General features: G+C 43.5%; 1 protein-coding gene across 5 annotated transcripts in view; it reads right to left on the reverse strand.

The window, feature by feature from the left end:
• FAM219A (family with sequence similarity 219, member A) overlaps positions 1 to 13,168 on the reverse strand; it is a 60,043-nt gene extending 46,875 nt beyond the window's left edge. For 2 of the 5 annotated variants that reach the window (XM_006863047.1, XM_006863046.1), the window contains exon 1: positions 12,802 to 13,168. In XM_006863047.1, coding sequence (XP_006863109.1) covers positions 12,802 to 12,861 — 60 coding nt within the window. In that variant the 5' untranslated portion in view covers positions 12,862 to 13,168. The remainder of the gene's footprint in view (positions 1 to 12,801) is intronic. The other 3 variants (XM_006863050.1, XM_006863049.1, XM_006863048.1) reach the window with 2 other exon arrangements.
• Between the last annotated feature and the right edge of the window lie 9,384 nt (positions 13,169 to 22,552).

Here is a 22,552-nt window from a genome sequence, read left to right on the forward strand (position 1 = left end):
AGAGCTCAAGTAGAAGAAGAAAGAAGAGGAAAAAAAGAGTAATCTGATACAATTTGATGAACTTGACCTACACCTATGGATGCAGTAGTTCAAAAGAGAGAACTAATCTTTACAGCGAGGATCATTCCCACCCCCTCCATACACAGAGTAGACAGGGATGGGCAACTTGGACATTGGCTACCCAAAATGGGGGGTGGGTGGCTACAAAGGCAAGAAGTGACTGGTTTAAGCTTTCAAAAGGGAGTCTAGATCCAGAGGGCGTGGAGGAAGGTAGAATCTCCACTGAGTAGTATCCAATCTGTCTAGGCAGGGCTGATGAAAGGAAATGCAGATAAGTCTCTTGTGATACAATAATGAATAATTGTTAACAGGACTGACTGTGAGGGTTGGAAATGTAAAGGTAGATGTTTTTTAGCAAGGAGGGAGTGACTGACTTTGCAGTCTAGGAGCAGAGGTCCCTGGGACCATCAACAGAGAAGAGCGGAGAGTGGCACCCTATCCAGAAAAGCAGCAACACCTGAGATGGAGGCAGAGACGATGACATGGAGAGGTGGAGCTGCTGGGGACTTTAGACCCAGAGAGGGAGAGGGGCTGTATGCTGATGACTAGGAGGCAGGTTTGTAGGGTATACCTTTGGGTTGGTTGATGATGCATGGAAGGGATTGTAACCATGGCAATGAAATTATATATGATAGAATGAATGTAAAGCTAATGTTCCTCCATGTAAACAATCACATAATTCATAATAAAACATTTAAAAAAAATAGTGGAGACATTTAAACTTAATGCATTTAATTAGGCCTCAAATTATAAAGCATCACAGGTCTAGGAGTCAGGATGCTATGGCTCTAGTGTAGGCCCCACCAAGTTTTAGCTGGGTAACGGCCACGCTAAAATGCGTATCTATAAAATGGGCAAAAAGTGATTTTCTGAATCTATTTCATATGATGGTTCAGATGCTTTGGAAAGAGATCTTTTCATCTACCTTAAAAAAGAATTCAAGAACGGGACAAAACAGCTACACTTACAAACTTCACACAAAGACAATGTATTAAGGTCCAAGATAGGTAAAATGGAGAGCTTGCATCTTATTGAAGAAAGAAAAAGATGTATACAGAAGTTGACATTTTTCTGATTGACCTTGAGAGATATAGAAAGATTGGCAAACATATGAACAGAAAAGTAGGAAAGTGCTGCTCATGCACTTTAAGTTTTTTGGAATATGTTTATATTGTACATACATACTATAGCCATATTTTCTGCTAGAATGTTGTTCTTAGCTACTAATTTGGAAAGAATGTGGCATTTTGCAAACAGTAACATGCCTTCCAGGTGCCCTGACCTTTGGCCCAGTTTAAGAACTGCTACCACAAGAAATAGGCACCAGTAGATGTAGGAGGTAGAGGCATGTTCACACTCCTAGCACAGGCCCTGGTTCCTCACTTCAAGACCACCTTTTTTCCTTCTCTAACTCCAGTCTTTTAGACATTTGAAGACATTGAAATGCGGAATAATCTCAGGTCTTCCAACTGTTCTCACAGGACATGATCAACTTCTATCATCTTTCCACCCATTCTCCCTCTTGAACGATGTCATAAATTCTGAAAAGGTCTTCAGGTGGCACTAACAAGTGTAGTACAGGGCAGAGCAGGATTCTTACCTCCTAGGACTTGAACTCCATATTTCTATTAATACAGCCCAACAAAGCATTTGCTTTTCTGATGGCTATGTCATGTGGTTTGGGAGAAAGATGAGACTTTCTGCTCCCTTAGAGATTCATCCTCAGAAACCCTGTACAGTGCTGCTGCTTTGAGTTGGAACTAACTTGACGGCACACAACCAACCACCGTGCCATGTAGTGGACTTACATTAAGCTTTCTATCCACTCAACCACTAGCCCTCTTTGAACGTTTACCTTGGCCTATGTGGTGCTGCGGGATAAGGCGCTGGACTGTAAGGCTGATTTGAACTGCAAGGTCAGTAGTTCAAAGTTAGCAGCCACTCCTCGGAAACCCTATACAGGGTCACTATGAGTCAGAACTGACTTGATGTTAGTTAACAACAACAACAATCCAATCTCACAGCTTTCCTTATTTTCTTATTTAAATTCCACCCTGTTGAGCTCACCTCTCTGAGAGTAAAGTTACATCATACATCGTATATTGTTTCCTTGCCATGGTTACAATCCCTTCCGTGCATCATCCATCAACCAAAGGATATACCCTGAGCCTGCTCCCCCCCCCCCCCCCCCCACCCTGGTTGTCCACATACAGTCCCTCTCTCTCTCCTGGCCCAAAGTCCCCAGCCACTCCATCTCCACTCCATCTCCCCACATCATTGTCTCTGCCTCCGTCCCTTGCATCACTGCTTCTCTGGGTAGGGTTCCGTTCTCCGCTCTTTTCCTTTGATGGTCCCAGGGACCTCCACTCCTAGACTACAAGGTTAATCACTCCCCTCCCTTTGCCCCAAAACGTCTACCTTTACATTTCCCACCCTTACAATCAGTCCTGATAATAATTATTTGCTAGTGTATGGCAAGAGACCTAGTGATGTAGTTTTTAATATGTGTGAAATCACTGCTTCACTAGCTTCAGTGGACTCGTACCTATATTGGCAGCCTGCCTAGCCCAGGGTGTCATCCCAGGTTTTTGCCTTGATTTTACTCTGTCAAGGCAAGGGACTACCTTATTTCCGATGTGTTCTAGTTCAATATAAGAATGAGTGTATCAATTAAGTATGATCACAAAACCTTGACTGTCAATACTAGAAGAACATTATCAATATCATGGGTAGTGGCAGCTCCATAGTAATCTATGCTGGTCAGATCTCATGGAGAGGTCTGGGTCTAGTTCCCAGATGAGAGAAATTCAAGACTGTTAACTAGGGTAGCCAGGAAGACTGAAAATTTGGAAACCAGTCTCTAGGGAAATGGTAGAATTTTAAAATATGGGGCCTGATTAGCTTGGAAAACCAGTGCTAAAGCTTTATAGCCCATGGTAGGCCCTTTCCTCTCTAGTAACTGTTTAGGGTCTGTCTCTTCTTGTAGCCCACTCTTTCCTCTTGCTACTTTAGTCAAGGATTTATAGTTTTGGTTTAAGTGTGGCTGACTTTCATGTGATGTTCAGAAGATCTTTTCCTAGATCTGCCTCTTTGTCCCTTTCTGCTCAGCAGAGTCAAGGTTACTCCCTATCACCTGGACTATCATTTTCCAATGAACTACTATCTTTGTATCAATTTAATACTTCAAATGTAATCAGTGTATAAAATATAATCAGTGTCACTGAATTTTACATGGAGAAGTTGTTGAATTGACAATGTCTTGGTGTGTATATTTTCACCACACACATGCAAAAGCTTAAAAACTAAAACAACAATGTTGCTGTAGGAAAGATCAGTTTTTCCTATTCACTTCTTAGGGAGTCATATGCTAAGACTCTAGCCCCTCAGTGAAACAGACTGCTGATCTGGCTAACATCCCCAAGAGTTGCCCTTTCCTGTCTTCTTTGCCTAGGAAAACTATGATGATTCAGGACTATCAGGATGGCCAGCAGAGCACTAGAACTGCTGTTTCCCTGCTGAAGACGACAGCAGACATGGGAAATCAATCATGCCACTTTCTCATTGAGCAAGGATTCTGCCTTAACAAAAATGTTTCAGGTTGCATAAGGGATAAAACCTATTACCAATGTGTTATGTAGCCCATGGAGTAAAGGGTATCAAATAATTATGCAGGAGTATCTCTTGAGCTGCTGTGGCTGGAGAGGACATTTAATGGCACTGCACAGAGTACATAGGAGCCCTGGTGGTATATATAGTGGTTAAGTGCTCAGCTGCTCACCAAAAGGTCAGCAGTTCAAACCTGCCAACTATTCAAAGGGAGAATGATATGGCAGTCTGCTTCCATGAAGATTTACAACCTTGGGAACTCTATGGGGAAGTTATATTTTGTCCTATAGAATTGTCATGAGTTGGAATTGACTCAATGTCATTGGGTTTGGGTTTTTTTGTTTTTTTCTTTAAATGATAAAATCCTAAGGTATCTTCTAATCAGGGAATCAGTGTTCATCTTAAATCCCAATAGAGAGGGGATTCTTCCTGCAAAGGGCCTACAACCTTTATGTTCCTTCCTGTTTGGCAAAACACAAAAGGGTAAAGCATAGTCCTCAGGTAAAATAAAAAAGAGAATTGCTTTTCAGTGATAAAGGTAGTGGTGCATTCATGCCTAAAATATTTTTTAATATGAGAATATGAAAGTTTTTTGACAGATGGGCAAAGTGTATTGAAAAGCAAGGAGATTATGTCAATAATTATGTATTTGTCTTTTCTAAAAGTTGACTAAAATAAATTCTATAAGCAAAGTGTGGATAATTTTTGACTCACCCTCAAATACTCAAACCCAAAACAAATCAACTGCCATTGAGTCAATTCTGAATCATATATAGTCTATCAGAGACTGTAATCTTTACAGGAGCAAAAAGCCTCATTTTTCTATGGAGGAATAACTCATGGGTATGAATTGCTGACCTTGTGGTTAGCAGTCCAATGTTTACCCTACAGGACTCATTAAAGTATAATAAGAGATCCATATTTCTAAAAATATACTATAGGAAATGCTAGTCTAAGCCATACTTGGGTAAGGGCTTTACTAATTCCTTTATAAAACTAAAACTGGAAATTTATATGGGGACTCCATTATAAATCATTTATAACTTATACATAATTATGTTTTAAGTTAACTACATAATAAAATGTATATTGTTCTCATTCCACAGTTTGAGTTTAGTTAATTCAATAAATCTTAGTTAAAATACCCCTTAAGGTATGGTTCTAGATAGATGTTGTTGTGCTGTCCAGTCGGTTCTGACCCATATCGATCCTGTACAGAGTTTCCTAGGAGTGGCTAGTGAGCTTGAACTGCCCACGTTGCAGTTCAAACTGACTTTGCAGTCCAGCCATTAACCCTCAGTGCCACACCAGGGAAAACTCTGGCTATGACCCCAAGTGTTTGTCTAGTGACAAAAACAGGCAAAACTAGGCCAGGAGCCTAGAGTAGCTACACTGGTTTCTGCTTGGGTATGACATCTTGTCATACTTTTCAGGGCTAGAATGGCCGCCATTAGTGCACTTGTGTATATACTCATGTTGTTGTTGTTGTTGTTAGGTGGTACGGATTCATAGCAACCTTATGCACAGCAGAACAAAACACTGCCCAATTCTGGGCCAACCTCACTATTGTTGCCACGCTTGAGCCCACTGATCCTGCCACTTTGCCAATCCATCTCTCTGGGGGTCTTCCTCTTCTCTAACCATCCACCCTACCAAACATGATAGCCTTCTTCAGTGACTGGTCCCTCCTGACAATATGTTCGAAGTATGAGAGACGAAGTTTGGCTATCCTGGCCTCCAAGGAGCACTCTGGCCGCACTACTTCCAACACAGATAGATCTGTTAGTTCTTTTGGCAGCCCATGGCACTTGCAATATTTTCCTCCAACGCCATAACTCAAAAGCCTCAATTCTTCTACGGTCTTCCTTATTTACTGTCCAGCTTTCACATGCATGTGAGGTTATTGAAAATACCATGGCTTGGGTCAGGCGCACCTTAGTCTTCAAGCTGATATCTTTGCTCTTCAACATTTTAAAAAGGTTTTGTGCAGCAGATTTGCCTAATGCAATATGTCGTTTGATTTCTTGACTGCTACTTCTGTGAGTGTTGATAGTTGATCCAGGAAGAGTGACAACTTAAATCTTTTCTCCGTTGATAAGGATGTTGTTTATTGGTCCATTGGTGAGGATTTTTGCTTTCTTTACATTGAGATGCAATCCATATGAAGGCTGTGCTCTTTGATCTTCATCAGTAAGTATTTTAAATTCTCTTCACTTTCAGTAAGCAAGGTTGTATCATCTGCATAATCGCAGGTTGTTTATGAGTCTTCCTCCAATCCTGATGCCACGTTTTGCTTCATATAACCCAGCTTCTCGGATTTTTTGCTCAGCATACAGGTTGAATAAGTATGGTGAAAGAATACAACCCTGTCGCACATCTTTCTTAATTTTAAACCATTCAGTGTTCCCATGTTCTGTTCGAACTGCCTCTTGGTCCATGTACAGATTCCTCATGAGTACAATTAAGTGTTCCGGAATTCTCATACTTCGCAATGTTGTCCATAGCTTGTCATGTATATACTAATATATCACCATTATTTTTATCATAGAAACTTAAAATTGATCTTCAAGAAACCTAAAATTGATCTTCAAGAACCATATACACCTGATCCTGATGGATTAATGCGCTAGACTGCAAAGTCTATTTGAACCACAAGTTCGGTGGTTCAAGTTTACCAGCTGCTCCTTGGGAACTGTTTACAGGGTGGCTATGAGTTGACACTGACTGGACAGCACTTAACAACAACAACAATAACAGCAATACGTGTAAGTGCATATTTGCTTTGAACTGGCTTCCTACAAACAGAGCCTGATGAAAAATTTTGTGGGTCCCAGTGTTCTCCCTGCTCCCAGGCCACACCCTCTTGGTCACCTTCCTAGACAACTTCCCCACTCTAGAGTCCCTCCTTGTAGCCAGGGATCATTTGGCTGCCCCACAGTGAGGCTGTTGTGTCATGTGTCAATTTCTAAACATGAAACAGAGCCAGAACTAGAGCTGGTCCCAACTTTGCCTCCTTCCTTCCTTCCTTTCTTTTGCCCAGATGGCCAAATTCAGATCAGAGTCTCCATAGGAAACAATGACTTGAAAGCCTGCTGAGCCACACCTCTTGCTTCCTTCAACCAACACCTCTGGGAACACGCTGTTAGCCTGATCCTCCCCTCCCCACTCACTCAGACTCTGGGTACCAGTTCTCCTAGGGTTTGTGGAAGGCATGCAGCAATTCTATCCAAGAAGCAAATCTCCTAGGCCTCTTTTCCAAACACTGGCTTTTCAGCTGCCCTTGAGAGGAGGGAAGAAAGCCCCTGAGGCTAATCAGATTGGAGTAAAGAAACCTCAGTTTCCCATTTCTGTCTACTCTGGATTAAAGACAGTTGACAGTAGCAAGTAGTTTCAGGCTAGGAATGACTAAACCTGAATCACAGCTACTACAAAAACACCTGTCTGCAGAGACCACACTTGGGGCCCCTTAAAAGCCAAGTTACCTCTGAGTAGTCTCACTCCAGATGCCTCCCTTGGCATATCTTGTCTGAAAGATAGCAAGCAGTCTGGACACTGCTTCTATCCTAAGCACAGCTTTTCAGGCTGGTCTCAGAGAAGGAAGTTACATGTTCTTTTTCATTCTGACTCTTCCAGGTGATATAGTAACAGACACATCTCTTCTTATAAGCAGTCAGTGAAAGGACTGAGCTCAGTCAGTTAGTCAGAAATAAAACCACAGGTTTGACCAGAATGACGGTAAAAAGTCAGGTCAGAAACTACAACATAAAACATCCTCCAACTAAGGATTTTATTTTTCCTTCATCAAAGTGCTGCTGGGAAAAAAAAATAAAAAAAAATACTGTGGCTCTTTGCTGCCACCAATTCTCTTGCATTCATCAAGACCTGTTTCAGGAAGAAAGTGTGAAGATGAGTCCTTTTGAGGTGGGGTCAGTATCCCTGTTTTGCCATGACTCCTGGATCCCTTATCAACCTAAGAATTTACCTTCCAGCAGCAGAGCAAAAGAAAATAGCCATTTCCCCCCATATAAACAATCCCTAAGACCAAGAAGTGGTGTGTGTGTGTGTGTGTGTGTGTGTGCAGATTTCCTGAGATGGTGCTAATGGTTCCACTCTCCATACAGTTTTGTCCATGCCACAAACCCAGGTGTCATCCTAGACTCCCTTACCTCTTTATCTCACATCCAGATAGGTTTTGCACCCTGACTATTCCATTTTCTTAGAGTCTATGCACTTGTCCACTCCTTGCTTACTACTTCTGCTTTAATGGAGGCCTTTATCATCTCTTGTCTGGATTATTGTACTGCTTCTTTATTAGTTTCCCAACCTCAAATCTCACCTTGTCCAATCCCTTCTCTACACTGAAGTGATATTCCTAAACTCAAATTTGATTATGCTGTTCTAATTATAAGCCTTCATTCCAAATGCATCCTTTTGTTTCTTCTTCCATGCTCTTTGCCTAGAAGTCTTGTCCTTACCACACCTTGTTGATTTGCCAATTTATTCATCTCCCAGGAGCCAGCTCAGTCATGTCTCCTCTGTAAAACCTCCCTGACTACTTGATGAGAGCCCTTCCTGTTTTCCTTTGGCACCAATGGTCCAGGTTCTTACTTTTCTTACAGTGTTCCTGATCCTGTAGTGCCTCAATCTGTTCTAGACTCTGTGAATCCCTGGAGCAAGATTTTGTGTTATTGAGCCCAACACAGGATTCAGCAGAGAGTAATTTTTTACTAAGTGTTTATTGAATGAGACAAAGAATAATGAGGGCTTGGAGGCCTGAGTAACTGGAGGCCTGTTTACAATATAGAAAGGGTGTGCCTTTCTACAAAAGCATGAAAAATACTGCTGGGTCACGGGCCACACGGTGGACCCATTAGAAGAATCTGTCCAACTGGAAAATCATCTAACTACAAGGAGGCAACTTAAGGTGGCTAGACCCTGGAATACAGTTTGGTCAATTTCCCATGGTGGCTACTTGCTATCTTTGCAATGCTCTTTCTGTTACTCTCAGGAGCTGCCGTGGCCCATTTTACTGAATTAATTTCCTGACCATCCACATCCCTAAGTGTTAGGAGGTTGTAAGAATCTGAAAATCTTTTCCAAACTTAGGAACCTTGGCAATTCCTCACATTTTCCCAAGGGATGGCTCACTCTTTCTTGGGAACACCTCTTTCTGAACATGTATCTAAAAACCTTCCTGTAGCCATTTGAATCCACCCTTTTCCTGTTCACCCACTGGAGAGATCTCACTTGTCTCCATATCCATAAGATACCTGAACTGAAGTAAATACATAGCAAATGCTTATAAGTTACCAAATGAGGTAACAGATAACCTGAATTTCAGTGAGTCCAGACTACCATATGCCATTCTTCAAGTTTCTTAAAAGCACAGCAGGCAGGGTTTTCCTGATACAATTTAGTGTCTGAAAGCTCCATTTGTTTTTCTTGTAACAAATCTCTTCCTCTCCAATTGCAGCAGAAAGAGAAGACATTCTGTGCAGCTGCACCAACCAGTTTAGCAGATAGGCAATATAAACAATAGTCCAAACTCAACCAAATTGCTCAACAGAGCGCCTTGGTCAGCTCCCCTAGATCATGAGGTGTATGGTTCAGACAGAAGTGACATACAAAGTGTGCCTATTCTTGTTAATATCTTTGGGAGAATCTGTGCTCTGAAACATTCAGGATTGTCTGGGAGATAGACACAGCAGGAGTGGGGCCCAGGGAATCCATCTGCAAGAGGATATCTCATTCCTTTCATAAGGAGACAGGAAGAGACCCTGGGGAACTCTCAGGGATAGGCCCAGGCCTGGTTCAGCTGCTGAGATGCAGTTAGGCCAATTAAGTCATTGGTGTGATGGGGAAAGGAGGGAGGTAACTCCCTTCAGGCAAACTCCTACCCCTTACAGGAGGCTCCTTGCAGCTGTGGCAGCAGCAGCAGCAACAGGACAGGGATCTTTTCCTTTTCCTCCCACTAGCTGAGAACTAATGCTTAAATTAGCACCTTGGAAACACCCAGATCTGCTGGCTTTGCCTTTTCTCCCAACTCCTACCCAGGGCCTCCTTTTGATGTTTATTTCCCTTTCAAGTAAATAAAGATGCTTGTCCATTAAATTCATCTTTCTAAGTAAGGAATGGCCCGTAGATTCTTCCCGCCACTATGACTGGAGGGAGGACTATTTGATGAGGAAGTCCTGTGACAGGCTCCTATCCGTATAGCTTGACCCAGAAAGGGGCAATGGTACTGACACCAGCATTGCCTGATTTCCTTACCCTGCCCTCAGGGGGACTCACACTGAAGGAGTGAGCAAGAGGAATAAAACTTTCCCTGAACTTATCTGTATCTGTATTGTTAACCACTGTGTCTCCAACACCTATTACAGTATCTGGAACAGAGTAGATGCTCAATAAATATTTGGTGAATAAATTTGCAGAATCCATGATATTAGATCCCCATGAGATCCTTTGCAGAGGAAATTCGTGTGGTGCTATAGGATAAGCACTGGACCACAAGGTCAGTTTGAACCACAAAGTTGGCAGTTCAAAATCACCAGACTCTCCTCAGAAATCCTATACATGGTCACTATGAGTCAGAACTGACTGGATAGCCTTAACAATTGTTTAAATTTTAAAGAGATAGTTTGTCTTCATTTCATAAACAGGAAAAACTGAGAACAAGAAAAAGGAATAACTTCTTAGAGTTATCAATAAATAATGGCAAAAAATGAAATTGGTCACAGCTGAGCCTGAGCCTGCCTCACACATCAGTTTTATGCTCCACTCAAATATACCTAAAGCTCCATTTTGCCCCTCTCTTCTGCCTTTTACCTCTGTCATATGACATCCTAATTCCTTATGTTCCAAAAGAAGGGTGTAAGGAATAGGGTGCATCAAGTTTAGGCTCCCAGTAAAACTTCATACAAGATTCTTCTGGTCTCAACAATATACAGGGTATTTAAGGTAGAGTTTTGGAGTTCACTAGATGGCCAGCCTGGGGACAGGGTTCAAGAGGCAGAGATCTTCAGGCACTGTCTATGGTCTCCACTTGGGAATTGTCTTATTGCTATTTCCATAAGACTCTCACTCAACTTCAACAAAATATCCTCTTGCAGAGAAGGGTTTCTAGAAAAGAGTCTAAAGGCAGCATCCACAACTTGTCTAGTAAATTCTTTCTTGTCCATAAGTCTCTCTCCAACTCCAGGGTTGCACAGACAAGAAAGCATATATACCTAAGGAGTCCTCTGGACCATTCCCCAGACATGTCACCATTTATGACTTCAGAAAATAACAGAATCTCTCTCACAACTGAGGGAGTCCTGTGAACTCATTTCTTCCCCTCTTTCCCAGGACAGCTGTTACCTCCCACCTCAGGAATCCCAGATGGGAGGCAATAACTAACTCATTGCTTCCTTCTCCTGACTCACTTGGTCCTCCTTCTTCATCCACCATCCCTTTTGGGTACTGATTATATGTTCAAAACTGGAAGAGTAATTTAGTTCCAGAAGCCTGGTTGGATGAAAACAGAGTACAAAAAGGAAGGCTCTCTTAGCCCAGTCCAAGGTCCTCCTGCAGGTTTGTAGGACCAACTTCCCTTCAGATTTTCTGGCCCCCAAGAAATTCTGCAGCATCTCTCTTCTCAATTTAATATTGTACATTTCTGTAAAGCTACTCTGTTTTGGCTGCTAGAACTGTGAAGGTAATCATAGAAGAGGGGAAAAAGAGACTTATCTCCTGCTTATGATTTTCTGGTCCTAATGATTTTCTCCACCATCCCCCAAAACGTATGGTATAGAGTTGGTCATGGGTCCTCATTTAGGCCCATCCCGAATACTGGAATGGGCCGGTTACTTGCCCAGTAAGCCACAAAGCACATCTATCAGCTAAGGGTCTTCAGATTCAAGAGCATAACCTGTTCCTCGCTTTCTTGCCTAACACAGAGGCAAAAGGTTTAGGGAGCCCAAGAGCTTCAGGACTTGGAGAGCTCTGCTCACTCCAGCAAAGCTCAGATACTACTAGGGCATACACACTTAGGTTCCTGACCTGCCCCAGCCTCCTTCCAGCTTCTCTTGGGCCTCCACCTGGGAAAGGAGATGCAAAAGCGAACAGGGACGGCGTGCTCCCTTCCTTTCTCCCTCTCTTAATACCAGTTGGCTAGGCCTCTGCTCTCCTGCGCCGGCGCCATGCGGACAAGGCAGTCAGGTAGCCCACCTCCCACCTCCCACCCCGCCCCACCCCGCCTTTCTCACCCGGGCGGTGGCCACGGATAAAGTCTCCCCCCAGGCCTAGTCTGGTGTGTCCGCGTCGCCCTCCCCCTTCATCCCCTCGCACTGGCAGCGATGACATCATTCCTCCCTGACTCTGGGACAGCGGACAGGCAGCAGAATCAGAGCCCAGCACGTAGAAGCACGTAGGCCCAGGAGGTTAGGGGCTCTTTGGAACCCGTGGGCACAGGCAGTTCCAGGGCGGCCCCGCCCCCTCCCTGTCAGTGCCAGAGTGCTCTGATCGGCGTCCTTGTTTCTCCATCTCTCAGCCGCTCACTTTCCTCGCCAGCTCGGGGACCCACAGCCCCCAATTGCCTTCGCTCTTCTCCAGAGAGGAAGAAATCCCCTGTAACTGGTCCCTGGCCCCGGTCCTGCGTTCCCATTCAGATCCAGAGAACTGATTGACAGGCCCCTCGTCCTACATGACTATTTCCAGTCCGTCTCAGCCTGACGGCGCCCCTGGCCCCGCTTCCCGGTCCCTAGCATCACAGGCCTCTAGAGCTATACGCCTACCCACCTTCACCTCCCTATCACAGCCTCCAGGGCCTGCTACTTGGGGTGTCCCATCACAGTTTCCTTGCCATCCTCCACTAAGGACCTCTACCAGGGGGGTTCACCATTGTGCTCTCCTCTATTCCATCCGACGGCGGCCTGCCTCTTAACAACTGCGCCCTTCGCCTTTACAGACCCCCGAGATCTCCCCCTGCGTATTCTCTCTCCCACGGTGTTCTTGGCCTGCAAGTACCCCTCCTCTGGCTACGCGTTTTCACAGCTCTCTCTGCTCCATCCGATGGCGCCCCCACGCACGGCCCCCACGGCCTATTCCCTCCTCGGCAACCCCTCCCGGTCCTGGCCTGCCCGCCACCCGCCCCCTCACCAGCGGCTGCATCTCCGAGTGCGCGGTGGGCACCTGGAACCGGTCGATCTCTTCCATCATGGTGCCGGCAGGCAAGCAGACTGGGGGCCGGGCGCGGCCGGGGACGCCGACTGGACCGCACGGGGCGGCGGCCCCTGGAGCCCGGCGAGTGGTGCAGACTAGGCCGCCCGCGATGAGTCGGGCGGAGGAGGCTGGGCTGACCTAGGGACGGGCGGGGGGCCAGAGGTTCGCGGGCGGGCTGAGACTGGCGTGGCTCAGAAGGCTTGCCTAGAGCTCCAGCGGCTGAGGCCAGGCCGAGCCGCAGGTCTTGCCTCGCCTACTCCTCCGCCGCCGCCTCCTGTCAGCAGCTCAGCCACTGCGGTGACTCGGCAACTCCACTTCCGGGTCCGGGACACCGCCCGGTCATGCATTATTCATGAGTAGGTGGTGTCTGGGCGCTCTCCAGTTCCGCCCACATTCAGGAGTTTCCGAATACTCACAGCCCTCGGATGCATTATTTCTGAGGGGGCGGGGCTTAGAGGAGTGAGGCTCCCCAAGTGCCCGCCCCGTCTCCTCCCTGAACTAGGAGGGGGCGCCAGAGACGCCTGCGCCCTGACTGTCAGTCGGTTGCTGGGTAACCGCGTCAGGGAGGAGCCAATTCTTTCCTACAAGGGCTCAGGGACCCACAACGACGGCTGTCCCCAAAGAACCCCTGCGACTGGGAATCAAAGTGAAAGTCCAGATTTCCTGTGCGTGGTCAAGGAGACGGACAAACTTCTTTTTTGTAGGCTCTCCGGGGGTTGAGGTACTTCCTCCTTCTACGAAGATGCCCCCTAAACAACTTCGTAAACCGGTAACGCACACCCTCTCCCAATGACCTCTGACCTTCACTCAAGTGACCACTAATTATCTCTCTTCTGCTGAACCTTGGCCTTCCTTCCCCTGTTGATCCCTAACTTTGTCTCTCCTGTGACCCTTTATCTGTGTGCTTCCACTTACCTCTGACTCTGTCCTGCTCTGTGCTGCTGACTCTGACTGCCTTTCACGCACTGCTTCTGACCCACTATTTCCTACCTGTCTTTCATATGGCCTTCCCTCACCATTGCATTCCCTCTCACTCTTGACCCATCCTAACCATCTACCCTCCTTAACCACTCCCTCCACTTCCACTGTACATTCCTCATTGCCTTCTCATTCATGTCCTAAAGGAATCATTTATCCCTTTGCCATATGGCCTGCTCTTTAGAAACCCAAAGAGTACACGGAGACAAGAAAAAATTATGTGCAAGAATTTGGTGTACGTGTTTGTACCTGAGAGGAGAGAGAGGTTCGATAACAGGAAGAGGAGAGAAACCCCTTTTCCATCTCTAACCTCCCCTCACTCATTGCTGTTGTTGTTATGTGCCGTGGAGTCGGTTCCGAGTCACTCATTGCTCACCCCTAAATGCTGACCCCTGACTATTTCTGGAGCTCTGGTGTCCACTCCTGTGACTCATTTTGCCATGTAGCCATTATGTACTTGTTACCACCTAGCTAGATGTTATCTCTTCTCACAGGAAGCTCCCTTAACCTACTCAGCACAGAGTTCTGCTTTCCTCCCAGCGTTACTCTGGAAGTGAATTAGTCACAGCTTCTGGAGGAGCCCTCTGTGGGAAACCATTCAATCTGACAGGAATCACCTTTTCCAGCCCCTTTAAGCATCACCACCCTGGGACTAATATACAGTTTCTGGGTCTGTGAAGCAGGACATCTATTTATTTATTCTAAATGTATCTCACTCTGGCCTACGAATTTGGAGATTTGTAAAGCAAATCTATGTCCATTCTGTTTGTGACTTTATATATTTTAGCCTGCCCTCCTCCATCTTAACCTTTTGTCCCTTTGCGTCTTTCACATGGACTCCTGCAGCAGGTGGACACTTCTTTCTTAGATCTTTGCTGCCATGGGGAGGTTGTTATTTCTGTATAGCTCTGCCCTAATTTTAAGTCAAATTGAATTGTGTTTTCAAGCACGTGTGCAGTGATTAAGCTTAACTCTTAATTTATGCAACTAAATATGTTTTTAAGTCTGATTTATATACAATGGAATGGACCATTTTAGTTGTAAGGTTTGACAAGTTTTGACAAATATACACACTTGTGTAACTATCGCCACACTCCAGATAAAAGATACTTATATTACCTCAGAAGGTTCTCTGGTCCTTTATCCCAGTCCACTTCCTCACTTCCATCCCACAGCTCCAGGTAACTATTGATTTACTTTCTGTTGCAACAGATTAGATATGTCCTTTCTAGCATTTGTAGTTTGAACAATGTTGGAAATCTATTTTCTCAGCCCATTAGGGGAGACATTAGAGAAACATTAGGAGAGACATTAGTGACTAGTTGTCCTGAAAGCAGAAAGAGGTGGCAGCTGACAGGAAGTAGAAAAACTTGAGACAACTGTCCCTGCATTTCTTCTTCTTTGAGAGAAGAGTTGTTTTAATACAATGTCAATACTGGTGTGTGGAGTGGAGAAATGGCTGGGTTGGCGTAGGTTGTATTCATTATGCTTTTGTTTCAATGAAATCCAGTTTGGGTCAATGCTAAGCCAAGTGCGGGATAACCTAGAGATGTTTGAGAAATTGGCCCTTGTCCTCTGGGAGCTCAGTCCAAAGAGGGAGACAGAATAAAAGATGAAGGAAAAATGGGATCCTTGAGAGAAAGAGGGACAGAGGCATGTAGACTAGAGCAGGGAGAAGACAGGTAGGATTTGGATGCCTGCAATGGAGAGGAAGGTCAAGGTTGTGTTTGTTAGGGAACAAAGAGGAGTTTAAACTTCAGTGGTTAATGTTATTCCACTGATTAGACCTTTTAGTGGCTCCTTATTGCTCTCAAAAAAATGTCCCCAAAGCCCAGCTTGTTTGATATGATTTGCAAAGACTTTGCTACCCACCCTACTCCAGATCTTCCCATTTCTCATGAAAGTACACAACAAAGCACACTGAATTGCCCTCACTTAATAGAAAGCAACATCCACACTCTTTCCTGTAGGCCTTTATAACTGCTGCTTCCTCTGCCTGCATAATACTCTCTGTGCCCCACCCCCCATCTCTTCTTCATCTCCTATTCACACTTTGAGTCTCATCTTGGCCATCATATTCTCCTATAAGGGATTACGTGTCCTTTCTGGAGGTAAGAGAGAGTGATAGCCCCAATAGACTATAAATTCTGTAGTGGCAAGGATCATGTTTGTCATATTCATTGTTGAGTCCACTGTACCTATTAATGCCTGAAATATATTAAATTCTTAGAAAATGAATATTGAATACAAACCCAGGATTTTCTTGTTATTTCAAAATTTTGATCTGGATGAGTTTGAAGAACAGGAAGGAGAAGACCTGGCATGGAGAGACTAGTGACGGGGAAATGTCAGTGTATAAATATGTCTGGATACATGATAAATCTATTTTAACAGTTATTGTTGTTGTTGAGTGCTGCTGAGTCGATTCCAACCCAAAGCGACCCTGTATAGGGTTTCCAAGGAGCAGCTGGTGAGCTTGAAACACAGACCTTGCAGTTCAAATGGCTAGGGATTATTCAAACCTGACCCACAATGCACCTCTGACTTGAGAACTGGGTGTTGAAAATTAAGAGATAAAAAATACTGATGGTGCCAATAGTCATTCTCATTAAACAGGCATTTATTGAACGCCTGCTATCTGCCAGGTACTGTTCAAGGTATTGGTGATAAAGCAACAGCACCCCTCAAAATTCTTGCTCTCATGGAGTTTATCTTTCAGTTGGAGGTAAATTGTCAGCAAGCAAATAAAATATAGAGTAGCAGATGGTGATAGGTGCCAAGGAGAAAAATAAAGCAGGAAAAAGAACTAGGAAGTAGAGGGAGACAGAAGATTATAATTTAAATAAGATGGTCACAGAGGTGACATGTGAGCAAAAATCTGAAAGAAATGAAGGAGAAAGCTATATGATAATTGAGGAGAAAAGTATTCCAAACAGAGAACATAGCAAGTGTGAAGTCCTTGAGGTAGGAGCCTGCTATACATGTTCTAGTTTAGAAAGGAAGGGAGGGGAAAATAGCAGGAGAGAAGGTGCTCTGGTAGCATAGTGGTTACGAATCAGACTGCGAATCGCAAGGTCAGCAATTTGAAAGTACCAGTTGTTCCACGGGAGAAAGATGAGGCTTTCTGCTCCCGTAAAGATTTACAGCCTCGGAAACACTGCACAGGGTCGCTATGAGTCGGAACCGACGCCACGGCACATAACCACCAAGGCTAGAGCAGTACATCCCTCAATTCAAATTCGACCTACTAACCCAGTGCCATGAGTTGATATAGCAACCCTGTGGGACAGTTTAGCACTGCCCCAGAGAGCTTCCTAGGCTGTAAATCTTTATAGAAGCAGACTGCCACATCTTTCTCCTGCAGTGTGCTTTTGGGTTCGCACCACCAAACTTTTGGTTAGCAGCCAGGTGTTTCATAATTGTACCACCAGGGTCCCTGGTTATCAAATAATCCATGGGAAATTAAATTGATTTTGATGGAGCTCTATTAATCACAATTTGACATTAAAATGAATGAATGTCAAACATCATAAACTTTGACCAGCTTAAACATCACTGGTAATAATGCACCAATAACAAAATGTCCTTCCCCCAAATTGTGAGAATTCCAACTGGCTGTATGAGTACTGTGCAGGAGATCTTTGCAACATTGCCAAACATTGCCTGGCAGCCACACTTCTTAGTAGAGAACTGAATTAGTGTGTTCTGTGAACTCCAGTTAAAGACTAATTTTAGTTTATGACTAATAAATTCTAGTACCCCTTTATAACTCAGTTGTTGATTGTAAAAATAAAAATTAAAAAAAATAGTCTGGAGTTTTGCATCATTCTCCTGGAAGAACCAAAGAAAATACTTGCATTTTTTGGATCATTTTATGATCTCTCAAGAGATCCCCTCTTTAATCCCCCTAAATTTAGGGTGACTGTGGTAGGGATGAGTGGATAGGTTTGGGTCCATGGCCAAAAGAAGGTCTTGGATGACTCATAAATTTGAGTCTGGTGACTATGCCTGGGATTCATAGAAAGAAATGTCGAGGATAGGTGAGCAGAATCTAGGGGAAGTTGACGAAGTGTTTCTATAAGCCTAAAGTAAGATACCATCACTTTGTGACCCTTTCCCTCAGTGTCATCCTTATGCCATATCTTTCTCAAGCTCTAGATAGGACCATTCACCCCTGTACTCCCTAAATATATCTTGAATTAAAACAGTTTTCTTCATATTCACTGCCACTTTCCTGACTCAATCATCTCTTACTCAGAGTGCTGTAATTGTTATTGTTGAGTGCCGTGGAGTCAGTTCCCACCCTTAGCAACCCTGTATAGGGTTCCTGAGGAGCAGCTGGTGAGTTTGAACCGCTGACCTTGCTGTTCAAACCGACTTTGCAGTCCAGCACATTAACCCTCAGTGCAACACCAGGACTCAGCCTTCTGTAAATGGTCTTCCCTGCCTCTGCTCGTGCCTCTTCTCCATTTTATACACTGCATTGAAAAAAACATTCAGACTATCAATCTTACCTTCAAGGACCTGCCTGAACTGAAGCCTGCGTCAGTCCCTAAATCTTAATGTACACCACCCTTCCTTTCCCCATTATTTCTGTGCTTCAGTTCTATTTGCTATCTCCTCTTTCTAGAATACTCTTCACACCCTCCCATGTACATGTACTTACCTCTAAGATTTCAACCCAAACATCAATCTCCACAGTCTGTTCCAATGCTCCCTGCACTGTTCTTGAAGATAGTGGTGAATTTCCCCTATAGTCTCAATGGTCTGTGATTCTTTCTTTCATAGTATGTATCACAGTTTGAAATTCGTCACTTATTTGATTACTGATCATCTTTCTCTTTAGATCCTTGAAAGCAGAGCCTGTGGATGATTTTGCTCACATCTGTATCCTCAGCTCCTAACACAGTGACCATCACAGTAGTTCTCAATTAATGATTGTTGAATGAATGGTAGAATGTAGTGTGGGAAGGAGCATAGAGTACTATGGATATGTGTTGTGGGGAATCCTAATGCTGACTCTGGGGAAGACTTCTGGTAGAGACACCAGCATTTAAGATTTAGATAGACGAAGAAGCGTCCAAACCAGAATCAAAGAAATGAGATGGCAAGGAAAACTATTGTCCCAGAAGCCAAAGGAAGAGTGTGTTTATAATAAAGTATGTGATCCACTAAGTTACATTTTGAGAGGTCAATGAAAATGCAAACAGAGATGTAGACATTAGATTTAATAATGGAAGTGACTGAGGAACTTGGCAAGGTCAATTCTGGAGATAAAAATCAGACTGAATTGAGCTAAGAAGGCAGTAGAGACCATATGAACATACTTTTTTTTTCCTAAGATGAAAATGAAATTTGAGTGTCATGTAAATAGGGGAAGGACCTCAATGGAGAGAGAAGGTCAAAGTAAAGGAAACATATAAAATAATCAGTAGGGCCAAGTCTCTGAGGAGGTGGGAATGAAACAATTGTGGACAGGGGGAGGAATACTTTGTAACAGGAGAGAAGAAAGGAGGAAGGAGTGGGTGCGGATGATGATAATTTATAGGTTTAGTGGTAATAAATTGAGAGTGTTTTCTCTCTCTCTAGTAGTGTTAGGAATTCCTTCTGGAAGTGATAACTAGAAAACAAATTTTGCCAATGGCTGTTCCATTTTGTTATGATTACCGACATGCTATTTTCAGAGTTATGGTCTGAGGTTTGTCATGCATAATTATCAGATTACAAAACAGCTGTGAGCATTTGAGGCCAGGACTTGGTCTCCTCTCCTCTTCCATTTACCGTGGAGCCTAGCACATTGTTAGTACTCAGTACGTGCCAGGTACTCAAATAATAACGGCAGAGGGCCATTCTGCTTATCCCTGGGCTTTACAGTCTGCAAGCTGATGCTGAAGAGTAATTTTGATTCTCTGGCTCCAGCTGTGAGTAAGCCACATGAAATTGTTTTCTGTCAGTTAGGAATTTGTATGGAGTGTTCAAGCTTCTCAATCGCTGAATACTGACAAGAGTTGTATGGAGAAACAACAAAGGACAGGCTATTGAACAAACTGTTTTCACTCTTCATATCTCACAATGCTTTGCTCTGCTCTTGGAGCTCGCTGGATTCTCGTTTGAATGGTGTATATTTGTCGCCTACTTATCTACTTATCTCACCTCCTAGATATGAGAACCTTGGGAATGAGGACCAGCTCAACCTTGATTCTTCTTCAGCTGCCATCCTGAGAAGTGGCATTGTAATGTTGCTATATGCCTTGAGTTGATTCTGACTCATAGTGACCCTGTATGACAAAGTAGTCCTGCCTGATAGGACTATAATCTTTATAGGCCGGGGGTGGCACTATAAGATTAACACTGCACTGAAAGATCAGTTAAATCACAAGGTTGGTGATTCAAACTCACCAACTGCTTCTTGGAAACCCACTACAGGGTCACTATGAGTTGAAACTAACTGGATGCCACTTACCACCACCAACAATTTTTACAGGAACTGATTGCCAGATCTTTTCTCTTGCCAACTACTGGGTGGGTTTAAATAACCCAGCTTTTTGGCTAGAAGCTGAGCACTTAACCTTTGTACCACCAGGGTTTCTTGGCACGATAGTAGATTCTTAATAAATATTGGATGAATGAATAAATGAATGATGGAAATGAATGTACTGCAATACTCTGAATTTTTCTTTTTGGACTTACAGAGAAATAGCTCATACCTCCTTTATCCTAGCCAAAAAAGTTTAATTCTGTCAACTATGTAGGGACCCTACCCCTAATGCTGACTAATTTCCCTACCTTTATTTTTTCCTCAGTTTTTCTTTTCTTTTTTGCTTTTTTCAGTATGCTATTATGGGATTGTCATAAATCTTGTTTGGAATAAATTGGTGTGTAAATGGATAAAATAATCTGCTGATCCCTGGATGTTATATCTTTGTTAATGATTTTGTTCCTTCTGCCTGGAATACTCAGTCTGTTCTACTCTTCCTTTTCTTTATGGGCCTGACAAACTCTAAATGAAACCCACTGCTGTCAAGCCATTTCTGACTCACCTCAATCATAGAGAACAGAGTAGAACTATTCAATAGGGTTTCCTATGAAAGCAGACTGTCTTAGCTTTCTCCAACGGTGTGACTGGTGGATTTGAACCATAGACCTTTCTGTTAGCAATCCAGTGCTTTACCCACTGCAACACCAAGGCTTCTGACAAACCTTATTGTTGTTGTTAGGTACCATCGAGTTGGTACCGACTTACAGCAACCTTATGCACAGCAGAACGAAACACTGCCTGATCCTGGGCCAACCTCACTACTATTGCCACACTTGAGTTCATTGATGCTGCCACTTGGCCAATCCATCTCATTGGGGGTTTTCCTCTTTTTCTCTGACCTTCCACCTTACCGAACATGATATCCTTCTCCAGCGACTTGTCCCTTCTGACAATATGTTCGAAGTATGAGAGATGAAGTTTGGCCATCTTGGCCTCCAAGGAACACTCTGGCTGCACTTCTTCCAAAATGGATTTATTGGTTCTTTTGGCAGCCCATGGCACTTTCAATATTCTCCTCTAACACCATAACTCAAAAACATCAATTCTTCTAGAGTCTTCCTTATTCACTGTGCAGCTTTTGCATGCATGTGAGGTTATTGAAAATACTATGGCTTGGGTCAGGCGCACCTTAGTCCTCAAGCTGGCATCTTTGCTCTTTAACATTTTCAAAAGGTCTTGTGCAGCAGATTTGATTTCTTGACTCTCTAAGTTCTTTAAAGCTCTTTAAGTTGCAAAGAACTGAGACTCACTCAAGTTACCTCAAGTAAAGGGGGAGAAGGTTGAAGTTGAAAGGTCTATATGTAGGAGTTTGTAGATAGGTATTATAAATACATAGGCCTAGAATTGGAATTAGAAAATTATTTGTTCGGAAATAGGTATTGTTGTTGTTAAGTGCTGTTGAATTGGTTCCAACTCATAGTGACCCTGTATAGGGTTTCCAAGGAGCAGCTGGTAGGTTTGAACTGACGACTATTTTCTCATGGCATCTTTATTTCTTTTGTTGTTGTTAAGTGCTACGGAGTTGGTTCTGATTCATAGCAACTCTGTATAGGGTTTTTTTTTTTGTTTGTTTTTTTAATGTTTACCTGTGCTTTATTGACTAAGCAAAGGCTTTCGATTGTGTGGATCATGACAAGCTATGGACAACATTGGGAAGTACGAGTATTCCTGAACACTTAATTATGCTCATGAGGAATCTGTATATGGACCAAGAGGCAGTTGTTTGAACAGAACATGGAAACACTGAATGGTTTAAAATTAAGAAAGGTGTGCGACAGGGTTGTATTCTTTCACCATGCTTATTCAACCTGTATGCTGAGCAAATAGTCTGAGAAGCTAGGTTATATGAAGAAAAACATGGCATCAGGATTGGAGGAAGACTCATTAACAACCTGCGATACGCAGATGATACAACCTTGCTTGCTGAAAGTGATGAAGACTTAAAATATTTACTGATGAAGATCAAACAGCACAGCCTTCTGTATGGATTGCATCTCAATGTAAAGAAAACAAAAATTCTCACCACTGAACCAATAAACAACATTCTTATCAATAGAGAAAAGATTGAAGTTGTCAAGGACTTCATTCTTCCTGGATCAAATATCAACACTCATGGAAGGAGCAGTCAAGAAATCAAACAACATATTGCATTAGGCAAATCTGCTGCACAAG

Source organism: Chrysochloris asiatica, unplaced genomic scaffold (assembly GCF_000296735.1).
Source record: "Chrysochloris asiatica unplaced genomic scaffold, ChrAsi1.0 scaffold00053, whole genome shotgun sequence".
Classification (NCBI taxonomy): Eukaryota; Metazoa; Chordata; class Mammalia; order Afrosoricida; family Chrysochloridae; genus Chrysochloris; species Chrysochloris asiatica.